Here is a 19565-nt window from a genome sequence, read left to right as displayed (position 1 = left end):
GGGCTTCTACCTCTTCAGCCCAAGAGCCTCCTACAGACTCCTCCACAGCACGCACACACACACACACACACACACACACACACACACAGACACACACACACACACACACACCACAGACCAATAAAACCACACCTCTCCCGTCGCCCCCCTCTCACTTGACTGAAACTGTCACAGGATGGTCACCAGGGGCCCCCAGCCTGGGGAGTGTCTCAATCCTCTTTGCTGTTGCCTTTGACAGCAACTGTCACCCTCCCCGCTCAGCTCCAGGACCACGCTCCCAAGTTCTCCTTCTAGCTCGCTGGCCACTCCTTCTTAGTCTCGACAGTCTCCTGTCCTGGTCACCTTCTCACACTTTCCGGTATGTCAGACCCACGTTTGTTGTGGAACCACCACATGTGAGATGAAGACTCCCATTTTTATCTCCCATCTGATCCTTAATCGTGGCTTCAGATTTTTATTTCTACTTATCTACTGACCATAGCTTCCCAAGCTGGCCTACGGGAACTGGTAGGCTGGTATGTCCAAAAACAGAACTCTCCCCGCCCCCTAGCACCCCTCCGTCTGCCCACCTCCTGTCACCCTCCTATCGCCTGCCTGGCCTCCCCTTTCCAGGGTCTGCCCGGCCGCTCTCCACAATGCCTCTAACGCCCTCACTCACTCCTGCGCTTGGAGACCCCTGCTGGGCCCCCACCATTCAAAGCCAGCGCTGGAAGCTTCGACACAGTACACGGGGCCTTGTGCGGTCGACAGGCTCACCCACTGGCTCTGACCTTTAAGGCTCTGTGCCTCTGTCCCTGCCCCGACGCCCTTTCCAAAACCACCACCCCTGGTGCCTGACATACGCGTACCCATTCTTCTACCCTGTACGGCCTCTTAGACTCCCGTGCGCTCCCGCAGGCCCAGCGTCTGCCCTCACGGGACCCCGCCTGGCCTTCAGGGGGCTCCTTCCGCCTGGCACTGCCCGCCCCCCTCACACAGACTGGAGCCTCCGTAAGGCCAGGGGCGCTTGCCCTTCTCTGGGTGCCCGGGCCCAGCCCCGTGCATGGCTCACGGGGCCTGAGGAACAGTCCAGGGAGGGAACAGCAAAACCCCGAAGAGAGGTGAATTTTCTGTACTTTTGTGTTTTCTGCGTTAAGATTTCTCAATGAGATGTCTAACTGCTTCTAAGAGCTGGGGACACCCCGGGTCCCCGGGGAGCCGGGCTCAAACGGAGTCAGGACTGTGGCCGGCAGGGTCTGTGAGCTCAGGGAAACACACACATCAAACCGGAAGCAGAGGGCGTGGTGTCCCACATCCTAACACGTGTCACCTGCCAGCCACCCTGCGGTGCAGGCCTGCGTGATTCGGGGACAGCTCCGCACGTCCCACGGGCGCTCACCTGAAGGACTGCACCTGCCGGGGCACCTTCCGGCTCTGCTCCCGAAGCCGGCACACGTCCTTGGACACCTGCCTCATTAGCTTCTCTGCGCTCAGGTCTTGCTTCTGCTCTTCTTTGGACTGTTCAGCCTGGTAAGGAAATGAAAACACAGAGCCCCCCAGAACATTAATTAGAGATTCCCAAAGGTGTGCTCTAAGGCTTGAAAAACGCCGGGCTCAGGTCAGGAGTCCAGCACAGCAGGACGACACCCATGCATCCACCTCATGCCCACAGGGAGCAGCTACTGGGTCGGGGCAAGTGTGTGTTAATGCATTTTAAAAATCTTACCACATAGGCAATGTGGGATCATCTTGTTACATCTGGAACACCTGGTAACTGCCCCCCTCTCCACCCACCAAAAGGGAAATTAAAAACTACATACAGCACCATGTCAAAGAAATATCTACTGTTAACATTTTGGAGAATACACTTTCAACCTCTTATTCATCTTTTTAACCCCCTTTTTTTTTTTCCATCTTAGACCTTTTAAAAGCTGTTTACTGAAGTAGAATTGACATACCAAAAAAGTGCACACAGACGCGTGTGCAGCTCAAAGAGCTTTTTACAAAGTGATACCCTTCTCAAAACTACCAGACTGTAAACATCTCAGGGAGGGGACAGAACACATCCCAGCCTGTAAGTTTCCACAGAGGCTTCTACTCCCAGGAGGACGTGTTGTGAGTTGCGCTCAGCCCTTGGCAGGGAGGGGCGGGCGTGTGTATTGGGAGGGGACACTATTAATTTGAGTCAGGGGTTGGGGAGACTCCACTCATTTGGGCACCTTCTCCCCATGACCTCCCAAGTGGGGCGCTACAGTAACAGGATTTCCTGCTCAGTGGAGGCCACTGGTCATGGTGGGGCAGCTGGACCTGTGAAGGAAATGGGTGAGGAAACTTAGAATACTGGTGTTTGCAGCTTCAAGTCTTACAAGACAGATCAGCTCGGGATCAGAACTAAGTAGTCGGCACAAAGAGATGGAAGGGAAAGTGGCTTTGCTGACGGTGGTGCCTGTAGCCTGCAGCAAGCTGATGGTCCCATCTCTGGGACCCTTCTGCACTTGAAAAAGCCGACTGCTGTGCTTGTGTTGTTAACACAGGCAGCTATAAACTTTAGAGTAAAGAGCAAGGTCTTCCGGCTTAAGAGACAAGACAAAGACAAGAACCAGTCTGACTGGTTCACAGCCGAACAGATACAAACAGCAATTCTACTACTAGAACTCCATTCGTGCTTTGGAAACGCTACTGAAACAAGAAAGGTGTCCCCAAATGTATAGGAGTGTCCACTTCCACAGTCCATGACTGAAATTTGGGAAACTATCATTAGTAGAATAATGAAATAGTTATGATATCTTTATGATTAAATAAATATGATATGATATATTCATAATGTGTATTACAAATGCCTTAAAACAATCAATTTCAGCAACATACACAAATATGGAAAGCTGTTCATCTTACATGACTAGAATTAAGAGGGGAAAAAAATAAGTGTGGAACAGTATGTCTTCAGACCCTAGTTTTCTGTAACTCTTCCAAACACTGACACATATACATGGCATAAAAAAGAGCTGGAAGGACATATAACAGTCAACAGAGGTCATCCCTGGGGAGTGGGACTCAGGGGCACTTCTATCAATACTTTTGGCTTTATATACTTCTGCATTATTTGGCTTTGTTACAACATGTTAATTTTTTAACTAAAAAAAACTTTCTAAATTTTAAAATATTCTCAACACACCAAGTGCACTAAACTCAGTTTAAATTTGAAAGCAAAACTGCTTGTGGCACTTTTAGGAAAGATGACATTGTACAAAAACTATTTATCCAGCCAAGTACTGACGAAGATTCAGTTATACTCACGCCACTTTACGGAAAGCTAAACAGACTACAATGGGGCATAACCTAGTTAGCACTTTGCTGATAATACTCTACTGCAGTAACTTCTGATTTTTTCAACACAAAGGCTCCCTTTTCCAGATATTTTTTACTGCTCCCCTTTCCTCTCCTTGTTTTGAACGATTTTGTTTAGAAAAGTGGCCTATATTTAAGTAGCAGTTCTTTCTTGATTATTTTGGAATTGATGAGATAGGTGAGCTGTCACTCGGAGCTTCTGAATTTGTGTAATTCAAATTCAAAGGGGACAGATGTGATATTTTAGTTACTTTGTGAAGTCTTACCTTCAGCGAACGGATGATTTTTCACTAGGCGCCAGGTTGGGGACTACTGACTTAGTAGACACAAAGAAATGACTTCTACCATGATGTGGTACATCCAACTAGGAAACTAGTAATTCTACTGAAATGTTGCTGCTATTCTAATTTTGGGGAACTTATAAGATGAACAAACCAATCTTAAAATGGCCATCTCCTTACTGACTTGAACAAACGGAGAGATCAGGAAAAACCAGCGAAGGAAGGTACATGCCGGATATACTTAGGGGAGAAAACCTGGCCCGGTTTCCCCAAGAAAGCGTATTTTACTAGATCAGAGATGCAACAGGCCCCCGGGATCCTGTTCAGTATTTTGTTCCCTTCCATATGAATGGGAGTGTGAGGCCTATTTTATCCCCTGTACACACTATTAACATGGTCCCTCGAAGTAGCCTGCTGGCTGCTGCTGTTTCCAACTACCAGCATTTATGTGGTGGCTGCAGAGTCACTCTGAAACTTGGCTTTGTTCTGTGCAAAATAAGACTGACCACCATGCAACACACGACGAGCCTCCACTCCCTGCTGAGTAGGAACACACTTTACTGCAGACTCCATTTGTCTCTGTGTTTATGTATTTATATCTGCACCCGGGTCTATATCTTCCTCCAAAAGTCTGGGTGCTAAAATATATCATAAAATTTTCATCAGGTGTTAATAATCGATAGTCACCAGCTTTGCAGGCAGGCGAGGCTCAGGGCTGAGCACTTCACCGTGGTCACTGAGTTCTTTTGTTTAATGAGCTGTATTAATATTTCTGACATATAATTTTCTTAGCAGATTCTAACTTTTACAAATGTTAACATCTGTATTATTTTAAGCTTTTAAGAAGCCTAGCGTCACAGAACTGGCATTTTGACAGGGAAACACTCAGAGGAAGAAAAAGAAATTTCTGCTTTGTAAGCAACCTGAGGCTCCTTTGGAAAAATACCAGCCCTTCCTCAGCACGCCTCCCCCCTTCTCACCCGACAAGTCACAATAAGCTGCCTGGTTCAGGAGGATCGGAAGCCGGTTTTTATGGCCCAGATTCCAGGAGAGTGTGATTAACCTTCAGTTTACGTGACGGGGGCCTGACCTGCAGGAAGGTCCAGTGATTTATTTGCCGTCACGTTAAGAAGCCTGACAGCATAAGGAACACAATCCGTCCTAATTACAGTCCTGAGCTGCCTGCTCTGCTTCCTAAGGGGGTTGTACTGTACACGAGGACACTAACTGATTCAGTTTTTATTCTGAGCTACAAAACAGACTTTCAGCCACAAAGGAGGAAGGTTATGCAGAGTGACGCAGAGGCCTGCCAGCTTTCCTAACAAGGCAGGCAGATCTGGGCTCTGCTGCTGGACTCCGTTCACAGTTTGCCCGGGAGCCGTATTTTTTATGGCAATTGGAAGGCTGTTTGCTCATCGTTAGGCACTTTATGGCCACGGTGCTGAAAATCTCACAAATCCCCAGCTGCGGGCGGGAGGAAGGTGGATGCAAAAGGGCAGCATGTGTGTGTGCATGTGTGCCAGTGTGTCCGCATGCGTATAAGGAGTGGACGTGGGGCTTACGAGCACGCAGGAGAGAAGCCAATGGCTCTCACCAACTTCTGTGGCCGGAATGAGAGGCGCACAATTGGAAACAGTTTCTCTTTCACAGAGCGGGTGAGCACAAACTTCACGGACGAGAAAAAAAGGCACATAACTCCAATAATCTATCTAGACATACAGAGTTGGCAAAAATAAAGATGAAAAAAATCTGTACTCAGGGGAATCAGATTATTCTCAAAATGGTACAAACGCACCTTGCTTTGTGGGCTCTTTCTTCACTATCATTGCATGCAAGGGCTGCCACCAGGCAGGAGGAAACACAGTGGGAACAAATGTGTTCTAAGTTCTAGAAAAAGGACTTGAAGACTCGAGCAAGACTGAGGTGTAGGCTGAGTACCTTCTACCCGGCGGGCTTTAGGCAACGTGAGCTCCACATAAGCGCCCCGGAGCTCACGGCAGCACCGGGCTCTGTACCTGCTTCTCGGCCTGTCGCAGAAGCTTCTGGAACCTCTCATCCTCCAGCACACCCGGCGGAAGGTCCGTCTCGCCCTGGGCTTTCAGGTCCTCGAGCTTCTGCCTCAGGCCCCGCAGAGCCTGCAGCTCGTCGTTCAGGCGGCTCTGCCGGGTCAGCGAGGCCTGCAGGTCCAGCTCCAGGTCCAGAGAGGTTCTCACGGGGCATTCGGGTGCTGCCCTTCTGAGCACCGGCTGGCACACCGTCTGGAGGGTTGGAAACAACACGACACCCTCATTACGTCGGTGGTCACCTAACAGGAGGGCACTATCCCTGCTTCCTGCTTTGGCCGATGAGGGGTGAGTGGCAGTGATGTGGCACCTCCTGACCCCTGTTACAGGGGCAGCAAAGGCCTAGAGGGGAGAGGCCGGGGGGCTTGGTCCTGAAGGAGGACAAGCAGAGCCCCCGGCCCACCTGTACTGAGCACGCAGGTAAGCAGCAAACGAGCCTTTATTGTTTTAAACCGCAGAGAGTTTTGAAGTTGGCACCGTGGTAGAGCCTAGCTTAGCCGGACCAATCTACTGCACGAAGCCGGCCTCTGTGAACGACAAATACATTATGAGAAACTCACATCTGCTCCATTTCAGGCCACGCACCTGCGTCCCCGCAGCTCACACCTCTCTCTTATCATTTCTGCACGCACTGGCCAGGACACAGCTGCTCAGGGGAGCTAGGGTTTTGACTCCTTCCTTGGTTTCCCGTCGCTTAATATCTATTCAGTACTTTCACCCCTGAACCACTGTGCTCTCTCTGGGGCCAAGCTTATCCACTTATCAAGAAATAATTACTGAATACGTATGCATGCATGTCTGCTGGCAGCGGCTTCTGTGTCCCAGGAAGTCAGGGGAGATCACTCAGGGCTGGGTCAGACTCGCTTGAGGAAAGGCCTTCAAACGAGGCTGGGCAGGACTCCCTGAGCAGAGGGAAACAAGGAGGGCATTTCTTGCCTGGACTGTTGGCAGTGGGAATGGAAAATAAGAGATTACTAATAAAGACGGGTACTATTTGATACAAGACAGACGGACTCAGACCTGACAGGTATTCCAGCTGGAAGGTCTGGAACAATGGTGGTGCTCATGACAGACAGAAAGGAGAGGCCTGTCTGTCCCTCTTCTCATTTCAGAGCCGCAGCCCAGGTCTGAATAGCTTTCATTGTCTCCTCGGATTCCTCTTTCTCCTTGCCCAGCATATCCTGCTCCAAGACTCTCTAATGTTCTTATTAGTAGCTTTCCCTTTGTTCAACCTCTGCTCTAACAAACTTATTACACAGAAGAATCATCTAGACACACACTCTCTTCGACTGTACTACTCATGTTTTCAAGATCAGAAATCCTTCCCAGCTGTCAGGTACATGGAGGCTTTCTAAAGGCTCCCGTGGGCACGGCCTGCTGGTTAAGTGTGTAACAGTGGGCTCGCTGGTTTGTAAGATTCTGCCCATTTCCTTGGTGTCAATGCTCCCCGCCATGACTGCTCTCAGGCTGTCAGTGTGGTGTCACTGAACTGGGGAGAGATGTGGCGATGGGTACCCCCAACCTCATGCCTCGCTGGCCGGGCTGCCGCCTTCCCAGCCAGGGAGCCTTCCACTGATCTCCGGAGATGCTTTTGTTCTCTTCACCTCTACATGGTTCTCATGCTATAACTCCTAAATCAGAATACACTTCCCCCTTCACTTCTACCAAACTCTATCTGCCCACTTTAAAAGGTATTAACAGTGATCTCCTAAACAGTGTTTCAGGATTAAACTAAGTTTATCAGCAACCCGACTGTTTTTCAGCTCCACTCAATTCATAAACACTGCTGGTTAAAAGTTCTCTGAAGAGTGCTACCATCCTCTAAAAGTATGTGCTTTTAAAAATGCAGGGGACTTAGAAAAGAGTTGAGAAGAATTTTCATTCAAGATGATGGAAATTTAGGTGCTTTTAAAGCACAAAGTTTGGTAATCTGAAAGATCTATGTTTCAAAAGGTCCTGAAAATGCTGAGGTTAAAGAAATGCTTGCATATTTACCTTTAGAAAAAAGAAAGGTGCTTATGACTGTCAAGTAACTAGGAAGTTAAACCAGGAAGTTACATGTTGCCCAGTCACACATCCAGTACTTTGCCCACAGCGGCACTAAACCAGAGTGACTCAACTTACCCTCCAATCTTTACTCCCACCCACGGGGCCCAAGCCTGGCCGAGCTGGGTCCTTCCTCATCCCCTGAATGTGCTTCCCTGCCCCTGTGCCATGTCAGGCCACCAAGTATCCATCCAACAGCACCCAGTATCCATCTCCATCCCTGAAACAAAGCTACCACTTTCTTTAGAAATTTTATATGGGTGTCAAGGCCAGACACCTTCCCCACGCAGCGTTTTTGATTCTCCCGACCAGGCGAGCTCACTCCGCCCTTCCATCTGCACCCGGAGTCGCCCGTGTGCCCTCGGAAGACCCCCTCCAGGCAGGGAGGTCCTGCCCGTCACTGCAGAGCTTAGTACGCACAGCGCTGCATTTTTACTGAACACCATGCTTTAAGCCGAAATAAAGCAGCTTCGGAAATTAGCACGAAACAAATTATTAGTAAACAAGTAACTTTCCATTACCAGTTCAGCTGTTGGTAAATAAACAGGAATTTGTGAACAGTCCAACCTTTTAATTTATCTAAAATTCGTCCCTTTCGAGCTCATCCAGAGACCTCTGGCTTCCAGGAAAACCTGGCTTGAGCTTTTCCATCTACATTAATCTTAATCTTCTAAAAATATCTGTTTTTAAGCAAGCTGCTAAAACCGTGTCCTCCTTTTCCAGAACGTCTGCCCGTCACAAAAGGCACCGGGTGTTACACTCTCCCCACAGCTGCTCGAGAGCTGGCCGTGGTGTGGAGACCAGGCAGCCGGCAGCAGAGATGTTCCCCCCGACTCGGCAGGCCCGGCTCCATCCACGCTGCAAAGTGGATTTACCCTTCATTATCAGAGGTTCCACACCGGTGATGAATGAACGCTCCCCAGCACATCCTTCTCCGTAACTGACACAACAGCTGTGTCTCCGTAATCCCAGTGGCTTCATCCCAGCTCCCAAGAGCATGGAGCAAGGACACCCAGCAGTCCCGGTGCTCATGTTCTGATATGCAAGACGCTGGGTGGGTCCAGGACAGCGGGATGCCGCTGAGGGAATACATACCCTTTTGACTCTCAAACTTCGCCGTTCAGTGGAGTTTCTCACAAATAGTGATTTTTTAGCCAGGGTTGAACTGTCACTGTCACTTCGATTTAACTGGCAACAAAGGATAAAAAAAAAAAAAAGAAAGAAAAGAAAAGGAAATCAGTGCTTACCAATGTGCTAGAGGAAGCTTGGAATTGAGAACGTTATCACAGAAAGAAGGTAGTTTATTTCTTTAAGAAAATCCTCCCCAAACAAAATTTTCCCTGTTTTCTTGCTTTTCTTAAATAACTTGATTTTCTTTAAATAATTGCCTTTTGGTTACAGTTATCATAAGTCATTTGTTAGGAAAATTATATACATTTTGAAATAAAATTATCCCTTGTATTTCTAGCTAATATGCACTATCCATTCTTGAAAAGAAAGGTTTGTGTAATGCACAGAGCTCAAGGTCAGAGTGGAGTCACAGCATGTACAACTGGGAACACGCCCAGCCCAGGCAGCCCACACTCACTCCCTCACCTGCTTCAGGCCTTTGCTGAAACGTCACCTTCTCAGTGAAGCCTACTCTGAACCTACTTAAATTTGCGACCCTCATCCTCAACATTTCCATCCTTTCTTAACTTGCTCTACTGTTTTCCATAGCACTGGTCCCTGCCCAAGAGACTTCACAGTTTACTCATCATGTTTAGTGTTTGGCTCAACTCACAAGAACATAAGCCCCGCAAGGACAGGGCTCTGGGTCCTTGGTTCATGGACGAATCCCAGGGATCCGGCAACGTGCTTAATAAATAGCAGGTGCTTAATAAAAATGTTTGGTGAACTGAATGAATAAGTTTAGAATTCTGAAAGTATTTTCTAACCCACTTTATAATGTTAAATCTAAATTACTATAAATCATAAAGTATTTTATGGAACTAGAATTTGGTAAACTGATGCAAATCACATAATATTCTCCACAGAACCAGGAATCTGATTCAATGTCTGGAGGCATTAGTAAAGGCGACTTTTGTCCTAAAACCCAACTCACAATCTTTGACTCAGCAGCACTAACATGTTTTTTTTTTTTTTTGCTGTACGCGGGCCTCTCACTGTTGTGGCCTCTCCCGTTGCGGAGCACAGGCTCCAGACACGCAGGCTCAGCGGCCATGGCTCACGGGCCCAGCCGCTCAGCGGCATGTGGGATCTTCCCGGACCGGGGCACAAACCCGCGTCCCCTGCATCGGCTGGCGGACTCCCAACTACTGCACCACCAGGGGAGCCCGACTAACATGGTTTGAGGCATGCATGATACCCAGCAGAAATATACAAGACATCATAAATCTTGAGTCACTTTAAGTTTCTAAATACACACTGAGGTCCAGACAGACTTAGCAGCCTGGTCCTTAATGTCACTTATTTGCCAAATAAATGGCATTAGAAGCAAAGAGACATTAAATTTGAGGAAAGAAAAATATGCCACCACCCAAACTAAAAAGAATGATTAAGAGTGTGATATTTTATGTATATTTTATGGCATTTCTAGCCATTAGACTCTGTAGTCGAGTTTGAAGATCCCCTGGCACTGTCTATTGTCACTAACGGGCCACTCCCTGGCAGGGGGCGGGGAGAGGCGGCAGCCCCCTAAGAGCACTGCGCGCCTCACCCTGCACATGCCCGCCCCGCAGACGCCTTACCCTGCAGACGTACTGGCTCCGCTCGCCGGGGGAGAAGGTCTGCGAGCGCACAATCACGCTGCTCCGCACGAAGGGGCGCTGCCGGGCGCTCAGGCCGCTGCGGTCTTTGGGGCGGACCGCCACACCGGCACTGCCCGCCTCGTCGGTATTTGTCTCTTTATCAACCTAGAAGTCAGTAATTTGTCAGGAGGGGAGAGACGTTTCTTGCTCCTTTCTAAGTATGAAAGAAATACCTAACCTTACAAGAGACTCATCTAGCACCAGGGCCACTTCTGTGAGACAGGCTTTGTCTTTCTGCTGATGGGAAGGTGTTTTTCTACTTAGCTCTTAGGAAGTTACCCTCAGGTAGGGTAGGATAATAACTGTCCAACAGGGTTACCTATAAGGGGCAGCACCACTGCTAACAGATTAGACCTAAAGAAAGGAAGCTTTAGATTTACAGAGGGTAAATGTGCTTCTATAAAGAACCTTATTTGAGAATTCATCATTAAACGTTATTCAACTTTCTGATTAGTTTTTTTCAGAGTAAACAATAAAAGTAACTAAATATAAGAAAATGAAAATACACTAGTTAAACCTCAGGTCTACACAGAACATGCAATTATATATACAGCCATACCTCGGTATCCATGGGAGATTGGTTCTGGACACCAAACTCTGTGGGTGCTCAAGTCCCACAACTGGCCCTCTGTATCTGGGGCTCCACATTCTCGCATTCAGCCAATCGTGTACTGTTTACTATCAGCGGTTGGTTGAATCAGATCCGCGGTTGGTTGAATCCGTGGAGGCAGAAACCGCAGATACAGAAGGCCGACTGTATGTATGTATATGTGTGTGTATGTATGTATGTATGTATATATATATATATATATATATATATACACACACATGAAGTCTTCAGTCAGGGTATAACATTATTTTTCTTAGAAATAAATAACTGTTATTTTCTAAACTCCCAAGTTTGCCAGCATCCTCAAACCTAGATAATAAGTTTCCCCCTTTGGGGGTGGCAGTCTCAACATGTCTGTCACTAACCAGCAAAGTTACCTGCTTAGTAACATAGCATCTGTGCCTAAACCGAGTCATTTGCCACCTTCCCGAACTGGTTTCAATCAGAGCCCCATCTAACCAAAATGAGCTTTACACGTTTACCTCATGTTTGAAATTGAAATAAACTTATAACATTTATGAAACTTAATACAATTAAGTAGGCATCCTGGTGTTATTCAGGAAATTCTGAAAATGCTTTCAGTAAATATTCACAGAACATTTACAGAGAGATAAACGCCACTATTTTTTTTTTTTTTTTTTGCGGTACGCGGGCCTCTCACTGCTGTGGCCTCTCCCGTTGCGGAGCACAGGCTCCGGACACGCAGGCTCAGCAGCCACGGGCCCATGGCGGCACGTGGGAGCTTCCCAGACCGGGGAACGAACCCGTGTCCCCTGCACCAGCAGGCGGACTCTCAACCACTGCGCCACCAGGGAAGCCCTAAACGCCACTATTTATCTTCTTATATGAAACTTAATCGGAGAATGAATATTTGGGGTCCATTAGAAAAGGTTAAGGCGTTTACAATGTTTCTTATGGTCTACTCCCACAAACGCCCATCCTGATCAGCTTTGGCACAAAATCCTGACATGGAGTTATAGCTGAAGAGACAGACTTGGTCTGCGTGGTGCCTCTAGGAGACCAGTTTCAGGAGGGGACAGCTGAGAACACTCACCAGGGCAGGCACTCCTGCAGGTGGCTGACTCCCAAGGTCGTTGGCACAGTTGTTTTCTGTCTTACTTGTGTCCTCATGCATCTCAGGCACACTCGGGCGTGAGCTTACGTCGTCTGCACAGCAACTGCCCTCTGCCAATTTCACTTCAGCCCCTTCCTCAGCCACAATTTCATCAGAGGCCTCTCTCTGCATGGTTAACCTATGGGTGAAACAACACACAATACCGTTCAGGGTCAAGCAGGTGTGCTCTGTGATCGGTGCAACCTGGGCATGTTAACCCGTTATCTGGGCGATGAACAGATTCACACATTACGATTCAAGCCAGTTCTCTGGCTGGAACTTTTACTGAAATGCTCATGAGAAATAAAGTTATCACCTTACCCTTCAGCAATCTGAAGCAAAATCATCATAATTTCGTACTGAAAAGTTAAATTCATGAAATTTGACCTAATTCCTAAATATTAAATAGAAATACGCTAAAAAATCACATATAAAGTGTAACCCACGGTTTGAAAATACGGACACTCGCTATAATATAATTTGGTATCAGTTGTTCATTTATTGTAAAATTATTCAAACAGCAGAATGCAGTGACTCTCTGCTAAGAGTGAGTAAAAATATCCTTTATCAACTGTGCTCATGGTCTAGCAGAGGTGGACCCCTGGGTAGAGGAGTCTTACTACTGAACTAACAGAAGACTCTGAATGGTCTATGATCTCATCTTTAACAAAAGCCATGGCCTGGGCTTGGGTGGCACTACAAGTGAGGCTCCAGAATACAAATACGGTTTATATTCTGTATAAACTGTACTGACAGGAAAGCAAGAGTACCAGGATGGGTAAGAATATCTCACTCTTTGTTGAGTTTCATATTCTCATAATAGGAACATTTTTTTCCACTGATAATGAAAAGTCAAGCTTTAATTGTGACTGGTGATATACTGACAGACTGGAACAGACTAGTTGTTAAACACCTGGTCATGAAATGAACACGGGGAGATCAGCAATGAGGACTGTAAGTTATCAATTCTTTTAGATTACGTTCTAAGTGCATTTTTTGAAATGTGGGTGAAACAAGTTGCGTATTTTACATATGCAAGGAAGGCTCAGTATTTCAAGATATGATGAACCCCATAGTCACTCTCATATTTACTTTTCTTTTTCGGTGCTCTGAACTTTATTCGCTATAAAGGACTTTTGATAAGAACAAAGTATATCTGCTTTTCACATCACTATAGTAAGCTGTTCCTTCCAAATGTCCACAATTTTGTTATTTATATCTTGTCACTCTAAGTTTGTAAGAAGTTTTATATATACACACATAAAAACAAATGATGCTATATATGTATACGCATATATGTGTCAACAGTAGTTCAAACATAACAGAATAAGCAACAATATATACAAAATTAATCCAAATGACTTTACATATATACTAAAAAAACATGCATTCACTAAAATTTGTTTTAGAGAAAACAGTGCAAACCTGGAACAATAGTTCTTTATATGTATGTGAATCTAGACAAACGCTATAATAACCTTTTTTTCTTTTTTAAAAACAATGAGGTATGGAAAATGAGAAGGAAACAGAAAAAGAAGGTGAAAGTGGCCACAAACAGAAAAAGAGCTCTTCAGAAGCTATTTTCTAAATATCTGCTTTGACTTCCCAGAGCCTAAATGGTACTTCTGGTCATTTGCAGAAAAAGAGTCAGTTTTTCAATTTATCTATGACTCTGAAATAAACTACCATACCCTTCAAAATAGGTAGTTTAGACTTAAAACCAAAAAAAAGCCCAAGAAATAGTGTCAAGATTACTGAAGCAAGAACAAAGAATCTCGCTCACGTGCTTGTCCGCAAACTCGCCACTACCCCTTTCAAGTCTCTAATGACCAAGGAAAGACTTTCCCTAGGGGCAGCCCCCTGAAGCTGCGCTACTTTCCATTAATTCCAGAATAAGATCTAAACCTATAAAGGTTTCCCTGAAAGTTTCTTCTGAGAATCTAAACACATCCTCTTTGCGATCCCGGTAGCAAAAGGAAATCGCTGTTTTACCAATCTCCATCTGGACCCCTTTGCTCTTCCTCCTGCTCTGGTTCTTCTTCTTCTTGTGCTAATTCTTGTTCCACAGCCAACAGCTCAGCTGATGTTCTTGCAAGTAAGGCTGACACTGCATCCTGGAGAAGGTAAAACACAGGGCAATGGACACCATATACTTCAAGAAATGATTGAAAAACTTATCGGATGGGGACTTATGCTTCTAGTTGTGAAAAAGAAGAGGTATGAGACCCAATTCTCCTGCTGAGAATAAATATGAAGACTGAATAAAGTAAAATAAAAAGCAAAATACAAACAAACAAAAAATTCCAGCTGTTTTAAAGCAATGGAGAGCAACAAAGGCAATTAGCACTCAAGGACCAAGATCCCAGGGCAAAGGAAAACGCAAGGAGGTGAAGGGACCATCACTGCCACTCTGCTCCCCTGGGGGGCATGTCTCAGTTCCAGCGGTGAGGCACACAGGCTGACAGACTGTGGCTGCCCAGGGCTGTGACAGTGATGGGAGGATGCAGAGATGAAAACTGAGTTGGCGACAAGGTAGCCAGCATTCAAAGGGCCAGAGAAAATGAACTGTGAAGTGAGCCCAATGTTCTGCACCATATTCCTTTTGGGACATTTGCCCTTCCTAAGCTACATAGGTGCAGAGCAAGAAGCTGAGAAAGCAAAACCAGCTGCTAGGAGGCTAAACAGTAAGCAGATACCTCAGTTGCCTCATGGTCCTAGGGAGAGAAAAATTGGAATTCAGGTCCCTCAAGTGATCCAGGTGATCTGCCCATATTGTAATCTGCCTTCCAGGAGAATATTAAATCCTCTCTGGAGGAAGCTATCAGCCAGATCCTCTACAATCCATACATAATATCCAGCATTCCACTGGAAACAGGGCCCAATGACTGAAAGCCAAGAGAAATAAGAAGCAAAAGAAGCAGACCCATAGGTGATCCATATACTACAGTTATTTAGAAAAGGAATTAAAAACTTCATAATTAATATGCTCAAGAAAACTGATGAAACAATGGAGAATTTCCCTAGGATAAACACAAAGAAAAACACATTAGCACATCAGAGTGAAATTGCTGAAAATCAAAGAAAAAGAGGAAATTTTACAAACAGTGAAAGAAAAAAGATGTAATACCGTTTAAGGATCAACAATTAGACTCCTCCATCAGCTGAACAGAATCAGTGGAAACCAGGTGACATGTTATTTTTAATGTGTTCAGAGAAATAATTGTTCACTTATAATTCTGAATATGCAGGAAAAAAAGTCCTTCACAAATGAAATCAAAACAAAGATGCCGATAGACCTGTACTAAAAGAAATACTAAAGAAAATTCTCCAGGCATAAGGAAAATGACCCAAACTGGAAGCACAATAATGCAGAAAGGAAAAGAATACACCAGAAAGGGTAAAGATATAGGAAAATCTAAATAAACACTGATTGTCAATAAAACAATAATAACAATGTCTTGTGGGATTTAGAATAAATGTAACTAAAATATATGACCAATAATTGCACACAAGGAGGAAAGGGAATCATGGAGTTAAGTCTTTAAAAATCTTTGCATATCAAAAAAAAAATAATGTATTTCTCTTCTTTTCTTTTTTTTTTTTTTTAGGGATGGAGCAAATGAAAATGTCTTGAGAAAGGTGTTTGTTTGATGGCGTATCAGTGTCAATTCTTCCACACTGTTGGAACAACTGGGCAGTGTTGCTTGTTAAACACACACACACACACACACACACACACACATCAATGAAGCCTTCTTATTATATAGAAATTTAAAAATATCAGGCTGTTTAAATTTGTACACATTTCACTTTGAGTCCTAATTTGTTTTTCATTGCATCTACCTATTTTCCCTAGCACTATTTCTCTTGTAAGTAATCTTACAGGAGAGAATATTATACACCCATGAGTTTTACCTTAGGCAATCCAACAGCTGCTTTTTTTTTAATTTGGAATTTTTGAATTTTATTTTATTTATTGTTTTATACAGGTTCTTATTAGTTATCAATTTTATACATATTAATGTATATATGTCAATTAAAAATACATTAATTAAAATATATTTCAATTAAAAAAATCTTTGCACTGTCTGAAAAAAAGCAAAAGCATTAATTTAACACAGTTTCTAAGTCAAGGATGCATGATGTAATCATCAGGGTAACAGCAAAAAAGAAAAGACTGTAATACTAATGGTCTAAGAGAAGGAAAAACCAAAATTTAAAAATACTTGATTAATCCGAAAGAAGGAAAAAAAGAAACAGAGATAGGACTAAAAGAAAACAAAGAGTAAGATGACAGGTTCAAAGCCAAATATATCACTAATAGCATTAAGTGTAAATAAATGAAATATTTCAATTAAAAGATGAAGATTTAAAAACTGGATAAGAAATCAAAGCCAACTATGTACTGCTTACAGGTGAAACACTTTAAATATAAGAACTCAGAAAGGTTGAAAGTAAAAGAATAATAAAAGGTGAACCATGCAAATGCTAGCCAAAAAAGAACTGATACAGCCTTACTGATACCAGACAAAAGTGTTATTAGAGATAAAGAGGGATAATGTATAATGATAAAAACGCCAGTTGAACAGAAAGATACAACATAATGCTAAATTTATATTCACCTAATAGCCTGGATACAAAATACATAGAGCAAAGATTAATAGAACTAAAAGGAGAAAGAGACATTTATAATCACAAATTGGAGATTTTATTATACCTCTTAATAATTGATAAAATAAGCAAATTGAAAAATCAGTAAATGCAGAAGATTTGAAAAGTAAAATTAACAAACTTGACCTGCAGAAAATACACACTTTTCAAGAGCACATGGAACTTTTACTAAAACGGAACACATGCAAATCTCAATATTCTCTACGATTGAATATGTATAAAAATTCATATAAAATACACCACAGTGAAGTCTGTTTTATTCCAGGAATCCAAGGGCAATTTAACATTCAAAAGTCAATCAATGTATAATCCACTACATTAACAGAATAATCTTAAGAAGATAACCACGTAATCTTCTTAAGAGATACAGTAAAAATGCTTGATAAAATTCAATATCCATGCATAATAAAGCTCTTAGCAAACTGGAAAGAGAAGGAAACTTCCTTAATCTGATAGCAATTACCTGTAAACAGCCTCAGAAAAACCATTCCAAATGATGAATTATTGAAAGCCTTCACTTTGAAAAAGCATAGTACTATCTACAGAGATAGATGACTGTACTGTCTACAGAGACAGATGGCTAAGTCAACGGAACAGAACAGAAAGTTCAGGAACAGACTATACACATAGAGGATATCTGACTTATGACAAAAGTGACACTGCAGTGCAGCTAGGAAAGGAAGTATTTTCAACAAACAATCCTGGGTCAACTGGCTATCATATGGGTAAACAACAATCTTGACCCCTACCTCAAACCTTGCACAAAGATTAATTTCAGATGGGCTGCAGATCTAAAGGCCTTAATGAGAGGTGTTTCTCCAACTCTGACTCACCAAATCTATAGAATCGACTAGTGGCTGGCTTGGTTGAAATACTGAATCCTCAGTTTCATCTTCGTTCTTTTTGCACGGCATTTGCTTTGAAGGAAGCAAGTTATACCACAGAGTGAAAATCTCATTGGAAAAGGGTAAATCTGCCAGGCTGATCTGAGTTCCCGCCTATGTGAAATGAAAGGAAAAAAAGAAAAAACAAGAGAAAATAAAATGTTTCAATTCATATTTGCTCCCTCTGATATAATTAAGATTACTGGACAAGTTAAAAAAAAAAAAAAGCAATACTCATGATATATAGCACTGGTGGATTTTTAAAAAAACTTGGCAATGTCTTATATTTTCCGGTGTGACTAAATAAGAAATATAGCTGATCCTTGAACAGTGTGGGGTTAGGGACGCCAACAACACCCCCGATCCTGCAGTCGAAAATCCATGTCTGCCTTTACAGTTGGCCCTCCACGTGTCAGGTTCCACATCCCCAGATTCAACCAACCACGGATCATGTAGTACTATAGTGTGAATTTAGTGAAAAAAAAAAAAAAAAAAATCTGTGTATAAGTGGACCACAAAAGAACCCCAGGGCTGGATTTTAGATTGGGATTACGGTTGACCCTAGGACTACACGGGTTTCAACTGGAGACTGCAGTGTTTCTTGAACACCTGGGCGCACCTCTAGACACCTGTTTGAACACCTTATGTAATGCTGCTCTGGTCACTGTGCGCAATGATGCGTTAAACTTGCTATTAGTTATGTGTGAAGTCTTCTGCATTAGTATTTAAATATCCTATTGCTCTAAACAGTAACACTTAAGACTTCCTAGAAGCTCTAACACCGTGGCTGGGAGAACGAGCTGAATGAAGGAACTATACTCAGTGTCCTGCTTAAATCTGTAGCAGTCAGTTAGGTGTGGGATGTCCCTTTGATATCTATCCATCATTGATGAGCTGTGTGACCCTGGATGCATTACTTCTCTAAGCAGTTCTTCATCTGAAAATAGGGGTCATCATACCCTTTTCATAGGATTGTCAAGAGGATTAAATGAGATAATGTATACAAAACACCCAGCACCAGACTCGTACTGGGAATAATAATCATACTCCACAGTGATGGTCATAACAGAGGCCAAAGTTCTTCTTTATCTAAAGGTTAGAAATAAAAAGTAGATTTTACAGAGAATCATAATTTCTAAGCAAATTTGGAAGGTCTGGAATTAGAGAATGGAAACCAGAAATCACTACTTCAGATAAAAAAATGAAGCCACTGTTGGGTGTGTCTGAGGCATTGGGCAGATCGGTAGAAGTATCGAGGCTGGCAAAACAACAACTAGAAAATTATTCTCAGAATATCCGATAGTGTTATCTGATGATGGAGATGATGAAAAGTCCTACCAGGCACTCTTCCCTTTGGTGTTTACTGACAGAGCACAGATCCACCCTCAGCGTCTTCTGCTGCAGGGCTGTCTGGGAGATGGCCACTCTGAACACATCACCGAATAACAGGGACTCCGCGGCTGGATGGACTTTCGTTCGAAACAGACAGCTGACATCAGTTGAGGAAGGAAGCAGAGCAACTCTAAAGTATCTGCAAAGAACAAGGATGAAATGGATTTCACTGGTTCAATTATATTGGATTCACAGCTGGTGTTTGAAAGTATCTGCCTGGGAGAGAAACACAGGGACACAGACTTCATCTCAACCCAAAGCTCTGCTGCCACCATGGTCGTCATGCTCAGGGGCGCGGAGGCTCTGTTCTTAACCCGCCGGTGCTCCGATCATGCAAGGACGAGAGCCTGCCGCCCGCCCCGGGGCT

At 44.0% G+C, this 19565-nt stretch overlaps 1 protein-coding gene across 2 annotated transcripts in view; it reads right to left on the bottom strand.

Annotated features, from left to right (window-relative positions):
* Positions 1 to 19565, bottom strand: part of WWC2 (WW and C2 domain containing 2) — a 166321-nt gene that overhangs the window by 4493 nt on the left and 142263 nt on the right. For both annotated transcript variants that reach the window (XM_032618319.1, XM_032618320.1), the window contains 8 exons: positions 19145 to 19337; positions 17756 to 17920; positions 14244 to 14365; positions 12192 to 12390; positions 10468 to 10632; positions 8813 to 8905; positions 5624 to 5866; positions 1379 to 1506 (listed from right to left, as the gene is read on the bottom strand). In XM_032618319.1, the coding sequence (XP_032474210.1) occupies positions 1379 to 1506; positions 5624 to 5866; positions 8813 to 8905; positions 10468 to 10632; positions 12192 to 12390; positions 14244 to 14365; positions 17756 to 17920; positions 19145 to 19337 (1308 nt within the window). The remainder of the gene's footprint in view (positions 1 to 1378; positions 1507 to 5623; positions 5867 to 8812; positions 8906 to 10467; positions 10633 to 12191; positions 12391 to 14243; positions 14366 to 17755; positions 17921 to 19144; positions 19338 to 19565) is intronic.

This window comes from Phocoena sinus, chromosome 21 (assembly GCF_008692025.1).
Source record: "Phocoena sinus isolate mPhoSin1 chromosome 21, mPhoSin1.pri, whole genome shotgun sequence".
NCBI lineage: Eukaryota > Metazoa > Chordata > Mammalia > Artiodactyla > Phocoenidae > Phocoena > Phocoena sinus.
This window is presented reverse-complemented; position numbering and strand designations above follow the sequence as displayed.